The sequence below is a fragment of the Harpia harpyja genome, chromosome 9 (genome assembly GCF_026419915.1).
Source record: "Harpia harpyja isolate bHarHar1 chromosome 9, bHarHar1 primary haplotype, whole genome shotgun sequence".
In the NCBI taxonomy this organism is placed as follows: domain Eukaryota; kingdom Metazoa; phylum Chordata; class Aves; order Accipitriformes; family Accipitridae; genus Harpia; species Harpia harpyja.
In genome coordinates, this window is record NC_068948.1 from 1,951,359 (window position 1) to 1,969,133 (window position 17,775).

The 17,775-nt window shown below is 63.8% G+C and overlaps 2 protein-coding genes across 3 annotated transcripts in view; one reads left to right on the forward strand and one right to left on the reverse strand.

Moving 5' to 3' along the window:
- ACSF3 (acyl-CoA synthetase family member 3) overlaps positions 1-2,449 on the reverse strand; it is a 66,938-nt gene extending 64,489 nt beyond the window's left edge. Inside the window, exon 1 of one of the 2 annotated variants that reach the window (XM_052795277.1) lies at positions 2,369-2,449. The gene's annotated coding sequence lies outside the window, so the exon portion shown is untranslated. Of the gene's footprint in view, positions 1-2,052; positions 2,156-2,368 lie in introns of those variants that run through there. The other variant, XM_052795278.1, reaches the window with a different exon arrangement.
- Positions 2,450-8,796: 6,347 nt separating this feature from the next.
- LOC128145370 (uncharacterized) lies at positions 8,797-15,024 on the forward strand. The gene is made up of 2 exons (XM_052795295.1): positions 8,797-10,081; positions 12,459-15,024. The coding sequence occupies exons 1-2, from the start codon at positions 9,534-9,536 to the stop codon at positions 12,931-12,933; spliced, it is 1,023 nt and encodes a 340-aa protein (XP_052651255.1). The 5' UTR covers positions 8,797-9,533; the 3' UTR covers positions 12,934-15,024.
- The last annotated feature ends 2,751 nt before the right edge of the window (positions 15,025-17,775 follow it).

The following is a 17,775-nucleotide window of genomic DNA, read 5'->3' on the forward strand; positions in this document are numbered from 1 at the left end:
CATTAAAGGCTTTACAGGAAGATCACGGGCTGGCACAAACGGCACGCATTCTGCCTTTGTGCTTAGACAGCATGATGATATCAACCTATCCGCTCACAGGAGAAGTTACCAAAAAAGCTTTTGCGGTAACTAGCGAGAAGTACCAGAAGTTTGCACTTTACCCCTCTTTTCATCATCCCCTATTTTTCAAAGGGAAAAGTTTGTGTAATAGTATCGGGCTCTACCTGGATCATCTCACAGAAACATCAGGGAAAAAAAAAGTTAATGCACAGTGCGAAACCCATAAGAATATAACAGGGAGAAGGAAGCCTTGGGGACTACGGGAACGCTTTGCAGGGGAGACTACTGGTACACCAAAGACAAGAGGAAGAAGCAATAAATTGAGAGGACTGAGGAGATGCTTCAGAAGAATCCTAACACCCCTTTGCACAGAGCCTGGAGCTCTGGCTGGAAGCTCAGCAAGAGCAAGCACCCTCTCCATACACAGACCATCACCGACACCAACAGGGGAGCGGAGAGGAAAGAACAGGGCTGTGGCAGAAGAGAAAGGGCTTTACTGCATGGCCTACCTAATGGCGGCTATTAAACACCACCATGAAGCATCCCCAGAGAGATACTATGACAAGAGGAGACAGCCAAAGGATGACAACTTCTCACTCTGTAAGAGTGTACGTGACGCTTCCTCAACGCTGGCAATAATGACTTGATTTTTTACAAATTTTCTTATAAATGCCTATTAGTGGTGTGGCTCAACTCAAATAGCCTCCTAGCTCAGCTTCCCACCATGGGGAGGAGCTGAAACTAAAAAGATCCAGAGAACTGGCAGCTACTCAGGGACAAGCTGAACACGGCTTAGCCCAGCTCAGGCTGCTCAGACATGTCCACGGGCAGCACCTGCTGACAGCAGCGAGTGTTTATTTTTGCCTAAACATAGCTGCGAGCCCCACAGTTTCTCCCATCCACCTTCAGAGCATTTCTCCAGCCAGACATTGGTTTTGCACTTATTTTCTTTTGCATATTGACCTCAATTTCTGCTTCTGCAAAAGAAACTTGTGATTTAGTGCGGAAACATCTGGGAGGGGGAGAGGCTTTACCCCAGAGCGTGGTAACCATGTGCACTCATGACATATACCATCAGCATGGAAAAAAACCAAAACAGGTCATGAAAAAGCTTGCATGACATCTTTCCATTTCTCTGCAGAGACTAAAATATAAAGAGCCAATACCATTTGTAACCTAAACCAAACCACCTCCTCCTAACCCACGCCCAAGGCCAGCTCACTGGCGAGATGTTAATGCCCCAGACATTAAGAGGGGCATTAATTGGAAGCGACCGTTTGCCAGGATCACGCCGTGCTCCAGCCCAGCGCAGCTAAGTGCACTTGGCGTACTCGCTCTTCCTCATACGGCTCCAGAGCAGGTGTTAGCTGCTGCTTCAGAGCAGCGCCTTCCAAAAATTACATTATTCCCTTTTCACCACAGCGCCAGTCCAGATTTAATGGAACAATAAACAGCAGCACCTTTAGCCAGGCCTGTGCGTTTATGGACTTCAGAGAACTAGCATTGACTGTGCGTGCGCTGACTTGCAGACACTCAGGACGGGCAGAAGTAACACCGGGGGCTGTTTTCTTTACCTCACACGTTGCTCAGGGATAGCTGGTAACACAAACTTGGGCAAAGCACGCCCGAATACGAAGTTTGTCACTGGGGGCCTTGGGCAGAAGATCGTGGCAGCGCAGCAGATGAGTGTTTGCCGCCTTGAAAGGGAAGGCTCAGCCCCCACCTTCCTATGGCTAAAGTAAGAAACGAAAGCGGCTGGGGAGCTCACACCAGCTCCCGGCATGGCAAAACCCACCGCAAAGCGCGGCGGAGCTGGAAGGTGTGAGGCTGAGCCCTTGCAGGCCCTGCGTCTCTCCTGAGAAGGACGGGCTTTATTCTTCTTTCACCCCAACCCTCTGCCCTTCACCCTGCCCACATCAAATCTCGGAGCAGCAGCAGAAAACCCCCTCGCCCCGTGACTGCCGAGCTACGGAGGATGAAAATTGGCCTCACCAGGCCGGAGCCGAGGCACAGCGCTGCCACACACCGGGAGCACCAGCGTCCCACCGTGTCAAGAGAGCGAAGGGCCGGTGTGACACCCCCCCCCCCCCTCCCCGCAGGGACCGGGGCCGGCCCGGAGCCACGGCCGAGACCCGCCACAGGCCCCGCAGGCCAGCGGGTCCCGCAGGGGAGCAGAGCCGGACCCAAAGGCACCGGCTCAAGGCTCGGCCCGGTTTAACGGGACAAGACCGGGCCCGCTTCAGGGCTCCGGAGCCCCGGGTCCCCCCCCCCGCGCCCGCCTCCTCCCGCAGCCCCGGCGGGGCCTCACCTGGCGGCGGCACCGCGCACCGGGGGACCGGTCCGCCCGCGAACGGGCTCCGGCGGAAACGCGGCACCGCGGCCCGCACGTTCCGCGCCCAAACGTTCCCCCCCCCACCCCCAGCGCCCCACACCCGTTTTATGGGGATTTGGCCCCAAACCGCCCACTAGGGGGTGGGGCTTGTCGTGCACGCGGGGCCGGCGTCCTCCGCTGGCGCCGCAGCGTGCCCCTGATGTCACTGCATCCCCCTGCGGCGTCACCGTGGCGTCCTCTGACGTCACGGCGGGCATCCGGGACGTCATGGAGCTGGGTTTCCGCAAGGCTGAGGAATGGCCCGGGACCCCCACTTTGCGGAGCCTGGACCCACGGCACCTCCTGGGGGGGGGACACACACACAGACACCCCCAGGGACACGCAAAGGCCACCACGGTGGCACACGGCGGCCGAGCTGGAGCTCCCCGGCTGCGGCGGCACCACGTTCCCCTCCCGCTCCGGCCCCGTGGCCACATCCAGCACCTCCCAGCCGGGCCGGAGCAAAGCTCCACGCAGGGCTCGGATGGGGGCTCGGCAGGAGCCGGCAAGGGACCTCAGCACGGGACAGCCGGGCGGCACCGACCCCCACCGCAGCCGCGCAGAAACCCAGCCCGGTTTATTATTTTTGGCCGGTCCCGCTGCAGATTCGTGTTCGCCTCTGCAGCAATGGGGGACGTGCGGGATGCGGCGGGGGGCACGGGGACAGCCGGACTCTCTCCCGGCAAGTCGCCGGCAAGACCCAGCACGCGGCTGGGGGCACCCACGGGTGACGGGCACAGGGGTGCAGCCACGGTGGGATGGGGCAGGACTCCCCGCACAGCCCTGCCAGCCTCGGCGACGGGATGCTGCCGGTCCGGCCGCGGCGCAGGCAGCCCCTCGCACGGAGGCACGTGGCCCTCGTGCCACGCAAGCCGCCGTGCGCCTGCCCTTCTCCGGCCCTTCTCCGGCGGCACGTGTCCCGGCGCCGTCCCCTCCCAGGCCCCGCAGCCCGCTCCTCTGCTGGAGCCTTGTTTTTCCGGCTGTGCGCGGCGGCGCGTGAAGCGGGGCGGCCGGGGTGACCCCCCACCCACCTCCCTCAGGTGTGTTTCCACCCGGGGCCGGCGGCCGGCAGCCCAGCGAGGCGCAGCGGGGCTGGGAGCGGAAGCGAGGACAGGAGCCCAGCCTTGGGCAGAGCCCGGCCATGATGGGACCTGCACCCGCCAGCCCTGCGCCAGCCGTGCTGCATGGCACCCCGTTGCACGCCTCCCTGTTGCACGCCTCCCCGTTGCATGGCTCCGCACTGCACGCCTCCCCGTTGCACGCCTCCCTGTTGCATGGCTCCGCACTGCACGCCTCCCCATTGCATGGCTCCACATTGCACGTCTCCCTCCCGTTGCACGCCTCCCCGTTGCACGGCGCCCCATTGCACGGCTCCCTCCCATTGCACGTCTTCCTGATGCACAGCTCCCCATTTCACACCTCCCCGTTGCGTGGCTCCCTCCATGTTGCACAGCTCCCTGTTGCACAGCTCTCCACTGCACGGCTCCCTCCCACGCTGCACGGTTCCCCACTGCAAGGCTCCCTCCCAGTTGCACGGCTTCCTCCGCATTGCAGAGCTCCCCATTGCACGGCTCCTTCCCTGTTGTACACTACCCTCACCACTGCTCAATTCCCCATTGCATGTCTGTTGCACGGCTCCCCGTTGCATGGCTCCCCAATGCACAGCTGTTGCATGGCTCGCTCCCCATTGCACGGCTCGCTCCCCGTTGCACGGCTCCCCTGTGCGGAGCTGCTGCAGGAGGGACCCCTCCCTCACACCAGCGGCCACCCATCTCCCCGCCGGAGGGTTCGGCGTGCCCCGTGCCCACGTGCTGCCCTGCAGATGTGCCCGGCTCCCACCACCACCCTGCCACCGCCGCTTTCATTCTCCTTTTCGCACTTGCCACCTGTCACCGGCCTCCCCCGGTCCCCGCAGGCTGAGGGGATTAACCCCCCCCACCCCACCGAGGGGGACCGGGGGGTGACGACAGTGGGGTGCCATCGTCCCTGCGGTGGTCCCGGGGCTGGAGGGGACAGGGTGCGTGGTGTGGGGACAGGGCTGTGACAGTCGCAGATGCGTGCGCCAGGCAGGATCCTCCTCTGCCACTACGTGGCCCCTCCAGGTTGTGCAGGGACCCCCATCCCCGGGGCGGGGGGTGACGGGGCCGTGCCCCCCCCCGCGACCGTGGCAGGCTGCCGGGCCAGCTGGCCGCATGCACAGCAGATGTCCACCCCGAGCCACCCTCTGCGGCTCCGTCCCCCGGCACCTGGTGCCCACTGGCCATCTGGAGTCGGCCGCATCCCCGGAGACGATGCTCAGCCCTGGCCCCGAGCAGCACCCGGCCACTGCCGTCCGTCCTGGGGGGCTGCCGGGGCTGCGCTTTGCTCCCCAGGGCCAGGAGGGAGAGAGCTGCTCCGCAGCGGTGCCAAGCCAGCCCCGGCCATTGCCGGTGCTGGGGGAGCGGGTTATGGTTTATTTAGCAGCGGCAATGCCGGCTCACCCTGTGCCAGTGTTTGGCCGCACGGGGAGAGACGTGCGGTGCCCGGCCCCGTTCTCCATATCGGGATGGCGAGGACAACGCATCGGGGAAGGGGTCAGTCCAGATGTGCCATCACAGCTGGAAGCAAAATACCCAGTGCCTGCGGCTGCCGTGGAGCAGCCGGGCACTGCAAAAGCAGAAACCCGGGTGCACTACAGCCCTGCCCACCCACGGACCCCCCAACCCCGGGCTCACAGGGCTGCTGCAGCGGTCCCCGGGGCACTGGGATGTCCCCAGGCTGCCACCGTGGTTTGTCACCTCCCTCCCAGCCGGGTGCGAGCCCTGCGGCCCACGTTGGCGGGAGGGTTTTCCACTTGCTCCCCCCCACCTTACGCAGCTTGCTGATTAATTATGGATCCAGCAGAAAGCTTTTATTACATTAGAGTTTACTTGTGGCAACATCCGTATTTATTAAAAAAAAAAAAAAAAAGAAAGGAAAGTAATTACTATGGTGGTGTAAACACCGCAAACACCGCTGGGTTACGGGGAGCTTAGGGTGAGTGCCACGGCTGCCGGCGGCTCCAACCCGGTGCTCCATGGTGGGATGGGATGGGGGCACAGGGGGCTGCCGCCGTGATGCTGCTTGGGGTAAGGACAGAGCACGGCAAGGGGGGAGCCCGTCCATTCCCGCTGGGACACCCCAAGGCTGCGGGCACCGTGTCCCCAGCCCTGTCCTTTCCCAGCCCAAGGTGGGACAGAGCCAGAGCCTGTGCCGGGGTCCCCGGCCGCTGCCGAGGAGGGAGTGGTAAACAAGGTGGAGTGAAACGTTTGATCTCCATCCATCTGCCAGTGCCTAATCTCCCACCGGCAGCCCTCGTGCCTCATCGCCTCCCAGTCCCCCCTAATCTGCTCCCCGCCAGCCAGCGGAGGGTCAGAGCCGGGGCTGCTGGCCGTGCACACGCCGCATGGCATCGGCGCAACCGAGAGGCTGCCGTGGTGCGGGGAGCCTGGCCGGCAGGGCCATATGGTGGGAGAAACCAGATTAACTGTCCCCGTTTCGGGGTTTAACCCCTGTGTTGCTGCTGCAGTGGTGGGAGGGCACGAGCCAGGGGACACGGTCCCGCTACCATCCCCCCCCGTGCCCGCATCCCACGCGGCACGAGCATCCGCTGGGGGTGGCAGGGGACGGGTCTGTCCCCCGGAGCTTGTGGGGGACGCGATTGCCGTCGGGACTCCCCGGGGACGGGAGCAGCTCGGAGACGCTCGGCGTGAAGTGGAGCCGTAAGTGCCTCCTGCGTCACGTGGCGAGGATAAGTGCAAAATGGCCCTATTATGATAATTGCGCGAAATTATGATTGATGGAGATTAGCTGCTTATTTGAGGAAATGGCAGGCGCACGTGTGACACGGGCAGGCCGGGGTACAGCCGCCGGGGGACGGGGGGGTGCGGGCAGAAGGGCACGCCGGGACGGCTCCTGGGGCTCTTCCTATGGCATGGACCGTCACCGCCATCCCGGGAGCTGCCGCATCCCCGGCCGCTGGCTCTTGGGCTGGGATGTGCCACAGCATAGGGACACCGGGTGCTGCATGGCAGGAGTCCGGGCTGGGGCCGGTGTGAGCCACGCACGGCCCTGACCTGCCCCGTGGAAGGCTCCTGGTGTCTCCTACCAAGCCCATTAAAGGCATTCCCAATTAGGGGGTAAACCTGTTAAACAGTGATAGCGGGCAGGTCTCTGTGTGCTGGTGCCTTGACCGGTGCTCCCGGTGCTCCGTGCCATGGGGCTGTGCCGTGGGGCTGGGGAGAGGACAGCGGGGCAGCCCCAGCACCCCTGCAGCTCCCAATAAATGTGGCTCTCGGTAAATGACTTATTTCAGGTGAAGCTGAGCAGGGTGCTGGGCCGGCTCTGGGCTGGCAGCCCGTCCCCTGCCTCCCGCTCGGCCGTCCCCACCGGTGTCCCTCGGCCTCCGGGACTCTCCCGGGGCATCGGTGCCGGGAGCACCCAGGCGACAGTGGATGCTCAAGCCACGCTCCCGCTTCTCCCTCTAAAAGAGACGCCAAGACCAGGAATGTGGGGAAGAAAAGCCGGAGAGGCAGGCATTGCCGCAGTGCCGATGGCTGGCCAGGATGGAGCCATGGCACGACTGCGCCGCCGGGGCCAGGATTTCGGCACGGTGTGGGGATGCCGTGTCGCACGAGGCTGAGGTGGCCACGTAGAGCAACGCACGGCCGGAGGGCACCCCAAAACCACCCACCCGTCGCCAGAAGTCCCTCCTCCGCTCTCCCCTTCCCAATTTCCCGGGCCCCCCTACGCGGCAGACGGATGCTGGGTAAGAGGTGTGTCTGCGGGAGCCGTGCTCGCCACGCAGCATCGCCGAGCCGGGCTGCGTCGGCGCTTGCCATCCCCGCGATGGGTTCTCCCGGCTGGGCTGGGGGCACGAGTAGAGACAGACGGGGCTGAGCCTCTCCGTGCGACGCCAGCACCGCAGCCAGGCTCCCGTGCCCTCCGCCGAAGGACGAGGACGTCGCCCAGCCGGCCGCGGCGAAGGGAAGGGGCCCCCAGCGGGTTCCCCCGCCGCCGGGCACGGCGAAGCCAGCTCTTCTCTCTGCCATTTTCCCCTTTTCCTCCCCCTCATTTGGCTTTTGGCAGCCGAGCCGCGGCGGCGGCTGGGGCGCGCGGTGCTGGGGAAGGGCTGCCAAGCGTCGGCAGCCCCCCGCGGCCCCCCGGCCCCCCGTGCCAAGGCTGGTGGCTGGCAGAAGGGCTGCCTGCGCCTGGCGGGGCTCCGTCAGCTGCGGGAGGATCCCTGCGCCGCGTTCGCTGCCAATTTCCCTGCGAGCTGGCACCGCAGGCGGCTCCGGAGGCACCGGCGGAGAAGGCTGGGGAGGACGGATTGTGAAAGGGAGAGAGGAGAAAAAAAAAAAAAAAAAAAAAAAAAAATAATGGACACATGCCATCGCTGGAGCGGCGAGGCTGCCGCTGCCAAAACGCCAGCAGGCAGCGCGGGGCCAAAACCCGCCGGCGGCAGAGAGGAGGGTCTGGCAGCCCGTCCCGGCGCGGGACACATGGAGGACGGGCAGCGCAGCGGAGGCAACGGCGTGGCCGAGGCAGGACGGGTAGTGGACGACGGAGCCGGAGAGAGGTATTTGCCTTCGTTTTAAAGGCTGCGTGTGCACGCGTCTGCTGCCGGGGCTGCGCACCCCGGCCGCCTCAGCGCCGTGCAGGCTGCCCGCGGCCTCCCCGTCCGTCCCGCCGCTCTCCCGCCTGCGGCCTGCCCCGCGGCGCTGCCGGCCCTTTGCCGCCCGCAGCCGCTGCCCGGCGCAGGCGGGCGAGGGCTGCGGGTGCGGGTCAGGTTCGGCCGGTGGCTGCGAAGGGGGGATTTGCCGTCCCCTCGGCCACGCACGCTGGGGCCGGCGAGGGAGGTCGCGGCTTTGTCTGGTCGGGCTTTGTCTGCCGGCGGCGGCGGTGGTGCCGGGAGCTGCGCGGTTGCGGCGGGCAGGGGCGGCCGCGGCGGAGCGGGGAGGGCGTGAGCCGAAGTCCTGCCGGCGGCACGCGGGAACCGTCCCCTGCTCCCAAACTGGGGCTGCCGCGGAGGCGAGCCTGGGGGTGAGGGAGAAGGAGAGGGTGGGCAGAGAGCCCTCCGCGCCCACCGCCACGCTGGGGAGGAGGAGGAGGGAAGGGGAGGATTGCGGGGCACCGGGGAGAGGTGCCGGGAAGCTCGTGGTCCCGTGGCCACGAGCCGCGCCGGTGCAGGGGTCATGGTCGCGGGGTGCTGGCCGCAGGGGTTGGGGTTGCGGGTGGTGGGCGTCGCGTGGGGTTGGGGGTGTGAATGCGTGTCGGGAGCCTCGGGGAAGGGGCTGAGGGGTGGAGGGCAGAGCCTCAGTCCGGCAGCACCGGTGCTGCCGCGTGCTGGTCCGGGTTGGTGAACGTGTTGCCTGCCCCGTGGTGCGGGAGCAACGTCGGAGCCAGCAGCAGATGCCAGTGTGCTGGGAACGCCGTGGCTTCGCAGCTCCACCGGCACCCACGCGAAGGCAAAGGGCTCTGGCTGGGCCCCCCAGTGCCAAACCTGGCCGGCACCAGGGGAAGGAGCCGGCACTGACGGGAAACAGAGAAGTTGGCAATGCCGAGCCCCCCACACCACCCCGACTCTCGCCTGCTGCTCTGCGCCTCTGAAGGACCCGGGCTGTGCCCAGCAGCACCCCTGCGCCTGGGGATGTTCTCTCTGCACAAGCACCACCAGGAAAAACCTCCCTCGGGGTCCCTGACCCCAGTACCCATCGCCTGCAGGAGCCAGGGCAGGGCGCCCAGCGTCCAGCTTCAAGGGCATCAGCATCTCCCTGGGAGGGATGTGGAGCGAAGCCAGAGGAGCCGTCCCGTCCCATCCCATCCCATCCCATCCCATCCCATGCTCAGGCATCGCTGGCCAGGCTTGTCCGCATCTGGCCACCCCACAGCCAGCCCGTGCATCGTGACTTCAAGCTGGAGGAGCAGCTCTGCCCATTCCTGCATCGGATATTGGGATTAAACACAGCACCCTGCTTGCGAGGGGCAGACCGTGCTGCAGCCGAGTCCCCAAAACGTTCCACGGAGAAGGGTCAGAAAAGGTCCCTCCAGCAGCCAGACAGCACTGCCGCAGCCTCTCCACCTCATGCAAACCTCCCGGCACCACCATTCATGGGAGGACGAAGCCCCACGCCTGCCCCATGCTGCTCGTCTCGGAGCCGGAGGGGGGGGGGGGGGGCAGGAACGTTCCCTGTGTTGTGGGACGCTTCCCCCTGTCTCCCCCTCTCCCTCATTTTCCTCCATATTTCACAGTTCCTGCTTCCTGCACAAGGCAGGGGTCTCCAGGGACTCCAGCCAGATGTTCTCTGCAGCACACCACATTGCTTTCCTAATGAAATATTCATGGAGCCTCTCCGCCTTTTGCCATGAAAGCCTTCTGCAGCTCCCAGCCATGGAAACGCTGTGCAGGCAGCATTCCTGCAAAGCCACCCGCCCGGGGCTCCTGACCCCCCGCTTGCCGCTTGGCACCTTCACGCCGCTCCTCCTTCCTCTTCCTCCTCCCGCGGGCAGTGCCGGAGCGGGGGGCTTCGTCCCACCTTGCCTTGCAGCCGACGCATCACCAAGGGTGCAGCCAGGGCCAACGTGCTGGGGACACCGGTGTCCCCACGCGGCCGTCACCCACCCCGAGGCAGGGTCCGTCCACGGCTGGGAGGGGTGGTGGGTGGGTGGACACCCCGGCGTGGGGCACGGAGGCATCTCACCCAACCCCTGCCAAAACCACCCCCGGCGCGGCAGAGGCGGAGGCCTCGTCTGCTGGCACGGCCGCCGTGCTGCCGCCGGCTCCCAGCCAGCCCGCAGCATTAGCGATGCTGTGCACTATAATCCAATTAGGTTGTTTATGCAAACAATCAGGTTTTATGTTTCGGTAAAAAGCTTAAATAACCTTAATCAAAGCAAAAGACCTGAAATTATCACCGGTGGAGGCTGTGGTTTGTTGGGTGGGGGGCAGGACACCCTGCCCAGCTCGGGACACCCTGCCTGGCTCGCACCAGCCGCCAGCGGCTCCGGGATCTCTTGGGGGGGGGCTGAGCACCAAGAGCCGTGTCGGAGATGCTTTGCTCCAGCCCAGCGTTGCTGCCAGAGGGTCTGAGCCGTCCCGCTGGCACTGCCAGTGCAGGAGGTGCCGGTGCCCTTCGGCGACACGTCCTGCAAGCCCCAGCGTGGTCCCGCGGCTGGCGGGGGGGCTGGGGGTCGGGGTCCCTTTGCCCGCAGCCACCCGCTTAGTGAGCCTGTGGGGGCCCAGCACGCCTGCCTCCTCCTGCCCCTCACACAAAGATCATTAACTGAAACTCCAGAGGCATTAATCAGGCAGAGTAATAATCCGAGGAGGGAAGGGTGGGTGGGGGGTGGCCGTGGCGGGGGGCAGCAGGAGGGTGCTGGGGCGCAGGTTGGCTGTGCCGGTTGGGGACAGGGGAACACGTCTCTGCCACAGCCACCTCTGGGGCTCCCAGCTCTGGGTGCTGAGCGCCTGACCCTCTGGTTCTGGCACCCAGGGACCTCTTGTCACCCCTGTCCCGTATGTGTCCATAAATGCGGGAGCATCCCTCTGCACCAAGGTGTGGCGTCAGGCCCGGGGGGGCGGGATGCAGGAGATGCCAGCCAGCGACTGATCCAGCACGCTGCCACCATCCCACCTCGCATCACCAGCCTGGGCTGCACCGACAGCACCAGAGCATCCCGGTACCGGCAGAAAATACCTGCAGCTCCAGCTCGGGTCAGGGACAGCAGCGTGAGGTGGCACGGGGGACTGTGCCGCACCGTCCCTGCGCCTGCCTGGGGATGGGCACGGTGAAGCGGGGAGCAGGGCTTGCTCTGGAGGGCTGTACCCGCCGGCGCTGCCTCCCCGCACACCCCGAGTTGCTGGCGGAGTAATAAGCTATGCATGTAGTGTAGAAATAAAACATGTTCTGCAGAACAAATGATGTTAATTTGCTGAGAGGCTCTGAAGCTGAGTATTAGCGAAATGCCTTGAGGGAGAGAGCGGCAGCTGTGCTGGAATTAATGGCAACGTGCCGAATTAGCACCGCTATGCATCATAGTCAGAGGGAAAAATTACCGGAGAGGGGGAAAACAACCCCCTCCGTGTGCCAGCCCAGACCCTGAGGCACGCTGCGGAGCGGAGCCGGCCGCGGCAGGTCCCGGTGCCGGTGGGCTGCCCTCGCCCCAGCCTTGCCAGGGCGCACAGTGGGGGAGGCTGTTTGCTCCGAGCCCGACAGCCTCCTCTGCGAAGGTGTGTCCTTGGGAGTGTTCAGCATCCCTCTGGGATGCTCGACATCGCTCCAGGGTGCTCAGCATCCCTCTGGACCAACCCATGCCATTGCATCCCACCCTGCTCCAAGGGACTGTCTCCTCAGGGTCTGCATCCCTGCTGCTCCCCCATTCCTTCCCCTCCTTTCTGGGGGGCTATTCATCTCCTTGTCTATTTATTTCTTCTATTTATTCCTGGCGGTTGAGCGCCTAAAGTCTGTAGATCCTCATTGATTACTAACAGTGCATCTGGCTTATGGCTCTGCAGCCTCCTCCGGAGCATCCGTCTTCCTTCCCCGCCGCCTTCCGCCCGGCCGCTCACCACGGCGTGCCCCAGCTACCGGGAGCATGCTGCGGATTGTGCATTACCTCTTAATGGACGGTTCCAGTAAAATCCACGCCTCTGATGAATATTTAACACCAACATCCGTCTCTGCTGCCCGACGCAGGGAGGGGGGTCGGTTTGGCTGGTCCTGCTGCGGCTGCCGGGTCAGGGCTGCAGAGCCGGCTGCGGCCACGGTGCTGCCGGCTCTCACGAGAAACTGGGCTTAGCCTTTGCGTGGCTGAACCCAAGCCCGTGCAGACAGCAGTGAGCAGTTAGCCCAGCAGAGACTGGGGCTGGTGACATCCCGAGCCACTTTCCCCGTGAATCCCTTGTCATCCCATGTGTCCGTCACAGCCCACGGCCGCTCATCCCCAGTGTAAAACATCTCCCTATCTGTCTTGTCACCCTCAACCTTTTCTCCCACTTTTGCCTCTGCAGATCCCCAGCCCCGTGGGTGCCGCCTTCCTCGGGGGACAAGGCTACGCTGGACGGAGCAACCCTCAGCCTGCCCCGGATGCCACCGTGCCACCCAGCCCTGTCGTGGGACCGTCCCGAGGCGGGGGCTCGCGCCTGCCCGTGCTGTGGGCTGCGCGGTGTGATGGATGTGGATGTGCCGCCAGTCTGGTCTTTGCTGGGATGCGCCAAGGACTGCCGGGCACCGAACCTGCTGGGATGTGGCGACGGGGATGGGACCCCCCACCCCATGGCCCCCCTGCAGCCATCGGGTCTCAGCATCCCCAGGAGAAGGAGGAGGTTTATCCACCCAGAGGCTTATCCATCTGAACACCAGTACATGTGGAGCTTTACCAAACACGCTCAGGCCCCGCTGGCTGCCTCGGGGACCAGAATTGGGCCTGGGGAGGAGAACCGTGCTCCCAGCCACGCTCCGGACGGTGGGAGCATGGGAGGCTGACGGAGGCATCACCCAGCGGGACCTGCATGGACCCACCGAGGGCTGTGCCGGGAGCTGCTCTGCTCGCCCGGGGCACCATCACTCCTAACCCCGACCCCGCTACCCCCGCATCCCAGGGATGCTCCGGGGTGGTTGCCCCATCCCCACCCCAAACTGGGAGCTCTGGGTACACAGGGCTTGGCTCCGCAGCACGGGGCCATCCCACCTCTCCATCCCCGGGCTGGGAAATCTTGTAACCTGGTTGGTTTTGGAGCGGGAGGTGAGAAGTGGGAGAAGGGTGCCGTGGGGTGCCACGGGTGCTCCGGGCATGGGTGCCCGGGTGCGGGCAGGACGGCAGGGGCTGCCGGTCACTGCCAGGTTACATCTGCCGGGGCACGCAAGAGTGACTCCAGATGCATTAGAAGTGCCGTGCTCCAATTTCAATTTCATCGTCTCACAATCATTTTCAGGCTCCTCTTAGTGCCACATTAACGAAGCCTGCTCGTTTGAATGCATAATTAGCCCAAGCATTCTACCTCGCTAATTTCGAAGCAAGAGCTGGGGGGGGTGGGGGGTGGAATTTGCATATTAATTTAGCAGAGGGAGAGAAAAACTGTTTACCACTTGCTTCTTGCTGTTGATCACAGCGGACTTAACTCTTTCCCGGGTGCCATCTGGAGCTGCAGAGCCGGGCGCCTGGCCGGCACGTGGGACGGGGCGCAAAGGTTACACGGCAGCAATTAAATCCTCTCCGTGATGCCGCGGCCGTCCGGACCACCCTGGTTGCCTATGCTACTGGGAGCCAACTGGGGCCACTGGGGCTGCAGCTCCTGAGAGCGCAGGCCAGACAAACCGAGGCGGAGGTGCAAGCTCCAAGGTGCACCCCAGCCCTCCTCCCCACGTGGCCCTGGGGTGAAAAGTGCCATCGTCACCCCCCCCGCAGGGTGTCAGGGTCCCATCCTGGGTCTGTCCCTACTATCCTTGGCTAAGCTGGTGGGGTGCCAGGCGCAGGGATGCCCAACAGCATCGCCCCTCCTACGAAGGGTGGCTGGGACCATGCAAAGAGCACCCTGTCACCCTCGGTGTGTCCCCTCCAAGGCGACAGCTCTGTCCCCACAACCCCCTTGCTTTTAGCATCACCCATCCATAATATGATGTCGGATGCTCACGTGTGCCATCCCCAACAGCCCTTTGCAACGGGGTGGCTCATTGGCATTGGTGTGCATGGGATGCCCGCAGACATGATGCACCCACGGAGCACCCATGGTCCAGTGTGGGCAGCCTCGCTGAGCACTGACAACTTGCTACACCCCCCCATCGCCATCTCCCTTTGTTTGGGAGTCTGTGGGTTTCTTGAGCCGAGGTTGGAGGTAATTTGTCTGTCTCTGGCAGCGGGCTGTCATCTTGCATCTGCGAACCAGTTCCATTTGCACTGCCATTAAAAAATCTCAGGTTTGACAGGTAGTAAAAAAAATTTTTTAAAAAAGGAGAAAAGCCTAAAAAAAGAAAAACAGCCCAGCTGAGGAACTCCTGGGCAATAGGATGCTGCAAACATTGTGGGCTCATCGCATCTGCGACCACCCTCAAATCCAGCGGTACCTGGATTTGAGGACAGTCACAGATGCAACGAGCCATAATTTGGCCTTTGGACCTGCATCCCCATCTCATCTGGGCTTTGCACCTCCATTGCCATCTTATCCGGGCTCCCCAAAAGGGCTTAATCACCCCTGGAGAGCCCCTGCCCCAACCGTCCACCCTGTCTTGCTGGCTTGGAGCCATCCCAGCACGTCACAGCGATTTGGGGGACAGCCTCCATCGCTGGCATCCCGGTCTGGCTTCTGCACCCACGCTGTCAAGGAGAGATGCACACGGGGTTTATCCTGTGCCCGTGCATGCTGCCAGGTCGTGGAGCCGCATAGCCAGGGGACACCCCGCATGTGGGTATGGGGTCTCCGGCATGGCCGGAGCCGTGCCGGTGCTGCTGCGGCACGTGGGGCCGGCTCGCAGAGGGTTAACAGTTGATTACAGCCTTTGTCTCTGCATCAGTGTACATAATGCGCCCCACATTTGCATACTGCAGTGTGCGCTCAATTAAAATGAACTTTTAATTTCTTCTAAGTAAATTACTTCTTCCCGGTACGTGACGCGCACAAATGTCAGAATAATGGGAGAGCCTTAATGAGCTGGGAATGAGGGGTGGGGAGGGGAGCGCTGGGGACCCCGGCCCCCCGGGCTGCTCTGCAGCCTGCAGCCTCCCTACCAGGGGAAAGGACGGATCCTGCCTTCTTCTGCCTTCCCCGCCGGGGCCTGGGACATCCCTGCTGCCAGCACGTCCCCCGGGCAGGGCAGGGGTCCCCACCTCCTCCCCATCACCTCCTCCTGCCCATGTCCCTGCAAGGGGCTGAGCTCTCCGGGTCCTGCCCACATCCCGGTACGTGTGCACCCCTCACCATCCCAAAAAGGCTCCCTTGGGCAGCTTCTGCCCAGGGTGCCCCAGGCCATTCCCACGGACCCCGCAGCCCGCTCTGCCCTCCCTACGGCAGCTCGGGGACGATGCTCGGGGAGGGACGGGGAGCCCTGCACCCTGACCCTCCTGGCTGCCTCCCACCCGGGGCCAGGGCCGGCCGTGTGTCCGCGGGGGCCAGATGGCAGGCGAGATTACTGGAATTTGATTTTCAGATAAATCACAAACCTGGATGAGCGAGTGCTGCTCCAGATGCATTATCCGTAATCCCCTGGAAGGGAACCTTTCGGAGGAGACGGTCCCCGTGCCAGCTCGGCAGCAGCTGGGTAATCCCGGCCGACAGCGTGGCCCCGCACAGCCCGGGGGGATCAGCTGCTCCCCGGCCGCACCGCGGTGTGTCACCCGTGCTCGCCACGACCCACATTGGGTCCCGCCGAGCCTGGGTGGGAGCAGATGGGGCCAGATGGAGTCACACCAGGAGCATGCGGGCACCAGGACGAGCCCGTGCCCACGGTGCCCATGCCTGGCTGGCGTGCCTGCTCAGCTCAGCTCTGCAGGAGGAGGATGCGGGGATGCGGGGGGTTGTTGCCGGGCTTTCCCCACCCCGCTTCTCCCCATCAGTGATGCCCGGAGCATCCCCACGCTGCCCAGTGCTCCCAGTGCGGGGGCCGTGGAGACCCTCCCTTCGCTCACCCCCCGCAGTGCCCAGCCTGTCAACACCAACAGCGTTGCTCGGTTAAGTCATAACGATGCACCTCCACTCGTTGCACTGATTAACTGGGACGTGGGAATGACTTCGCCCGTGGCGAAGCAGCTGAGGAAGAGGAGGGAAGAGACAGGGTGGCCACAGCCAGGGCCTGACACCAGTGGGGGCTGCCTGCAGCCTTCCCCGGGGTCCCGGTGCTTTGGGCTGCCAAGGGGAACCAGCATCGCAGAGCCAGGGAGGGAGGGGGGTGCAAGCACCGGGCTCCCCGGCGGTCCTCGGGGCCATGCTGGGGTCTGCAGCTTGCTCCTGCTCTCTGCTCCGGCTTGGGGCCATGCTTTGGGGGCACACGGAGCTTTTGGGGGTTCTTGGTTGGGCAGCAGCTTCCCCCAGCCCCAGGGCCGGCTTGTCCCCACCATTGGGAGCAGCCGCCTGCAGCTCCCCATCTCCTTCAGAAGTGCAGATTTGGGGCCCCCCCCAACTTCTGCAAATAGATGCAAACAGCAAATGGTGGGGATGCAAGGTCCAGCACAAAGCCCCCCCCTCTTCCCGAGCCACCCAAAAAGCGCAGCCGCGGCCCCCGGGGCTGACCCCCATTTCCCAGGCGGCGGTGGCAGGGTCGCGCCCGCCCTGAGACAGGCCATCCATCACGCACCGGGAACGGCAAAATAGGCAACGGTGCATCGCGGCGCAGAGCAACCGTAACCGGAGGATGCTGCCGATCAATGGGTGCATTAACCTGAGCCCGCGCCCCCTCCCTGGGGGCCCGGGGTGGACGAGGGGGGAGGCGGCGGATATTAATTCCTCTCCAGCTCCCCAAGGAGGAGGAGATGAGAAAAGCCAAGGGGGGGGAAAGCAAAGCTTTGTCTGGCTGCTCCTGACGCCCTGCTCTAGCGTGGCTCTGGGAATGCCACCATCGCGTGTATGAGGACAGTCCTCGCACAGCTCAGCCCTGTCCCCACTAAGGGGAAGGGTCCCCCAAGCCGGTCGGGACACCGAGTGTATTAGCAAATGCGTATTTGTGGGAGCCAACAGACATACCAACCCATGGACATTGCTGGACTCCGCTTTTTACTTTTCCTCCCCAAATCACCTGGTTTTGCATCCTTATTTACAGGGACTGGTAGCCCATCTCCCTGGGCTGGTGGCCCTTCTCCCCAGGCTGGCGGTCCATCTCCCCAGGGTGATGACCCACCTCTCCGCGCCCCCGATGCAACGGAGCCTGGAGGCAGCGCTGCCAAACACCATCGCCCCTAAGGCCAGGCATTACCCATCACCTTGTCCCCCTCGCTGGGTTTGGTGCTCCCCCAGACCCTCCACGGCACGGTCCCAACAGCAGCCGGCGCGTGCTGGTGCACGAGTGAGGGAGCGTGCGCCGGCGGCAGCGCGCGGGAGGCGAGCAGGACCGCGCTTTCCCCCCAATGCCAAAATTTACATTGAACCACAAATTAATTTCATAATTTTTTCCTCTCTAATTATGCCAACATCTGCTGCAAGGCCCAAGCTGTGCACATGCATTTTAATACATCCCTCCCCCCCGTCTCTCTCGGCACTGAACTTTTCAGTAATTATCGTCAGGAGAAGGGTTCCTTTCCGCGGGAGGGAGCGGCGAAGGCTGGCAGCGGGCAGGAGCACGCGGAGCGAGGTGCAGGCAGCGTGGGGTGGGCAGGGGCTGTGCCCGGTTTGCGGGCTGCTC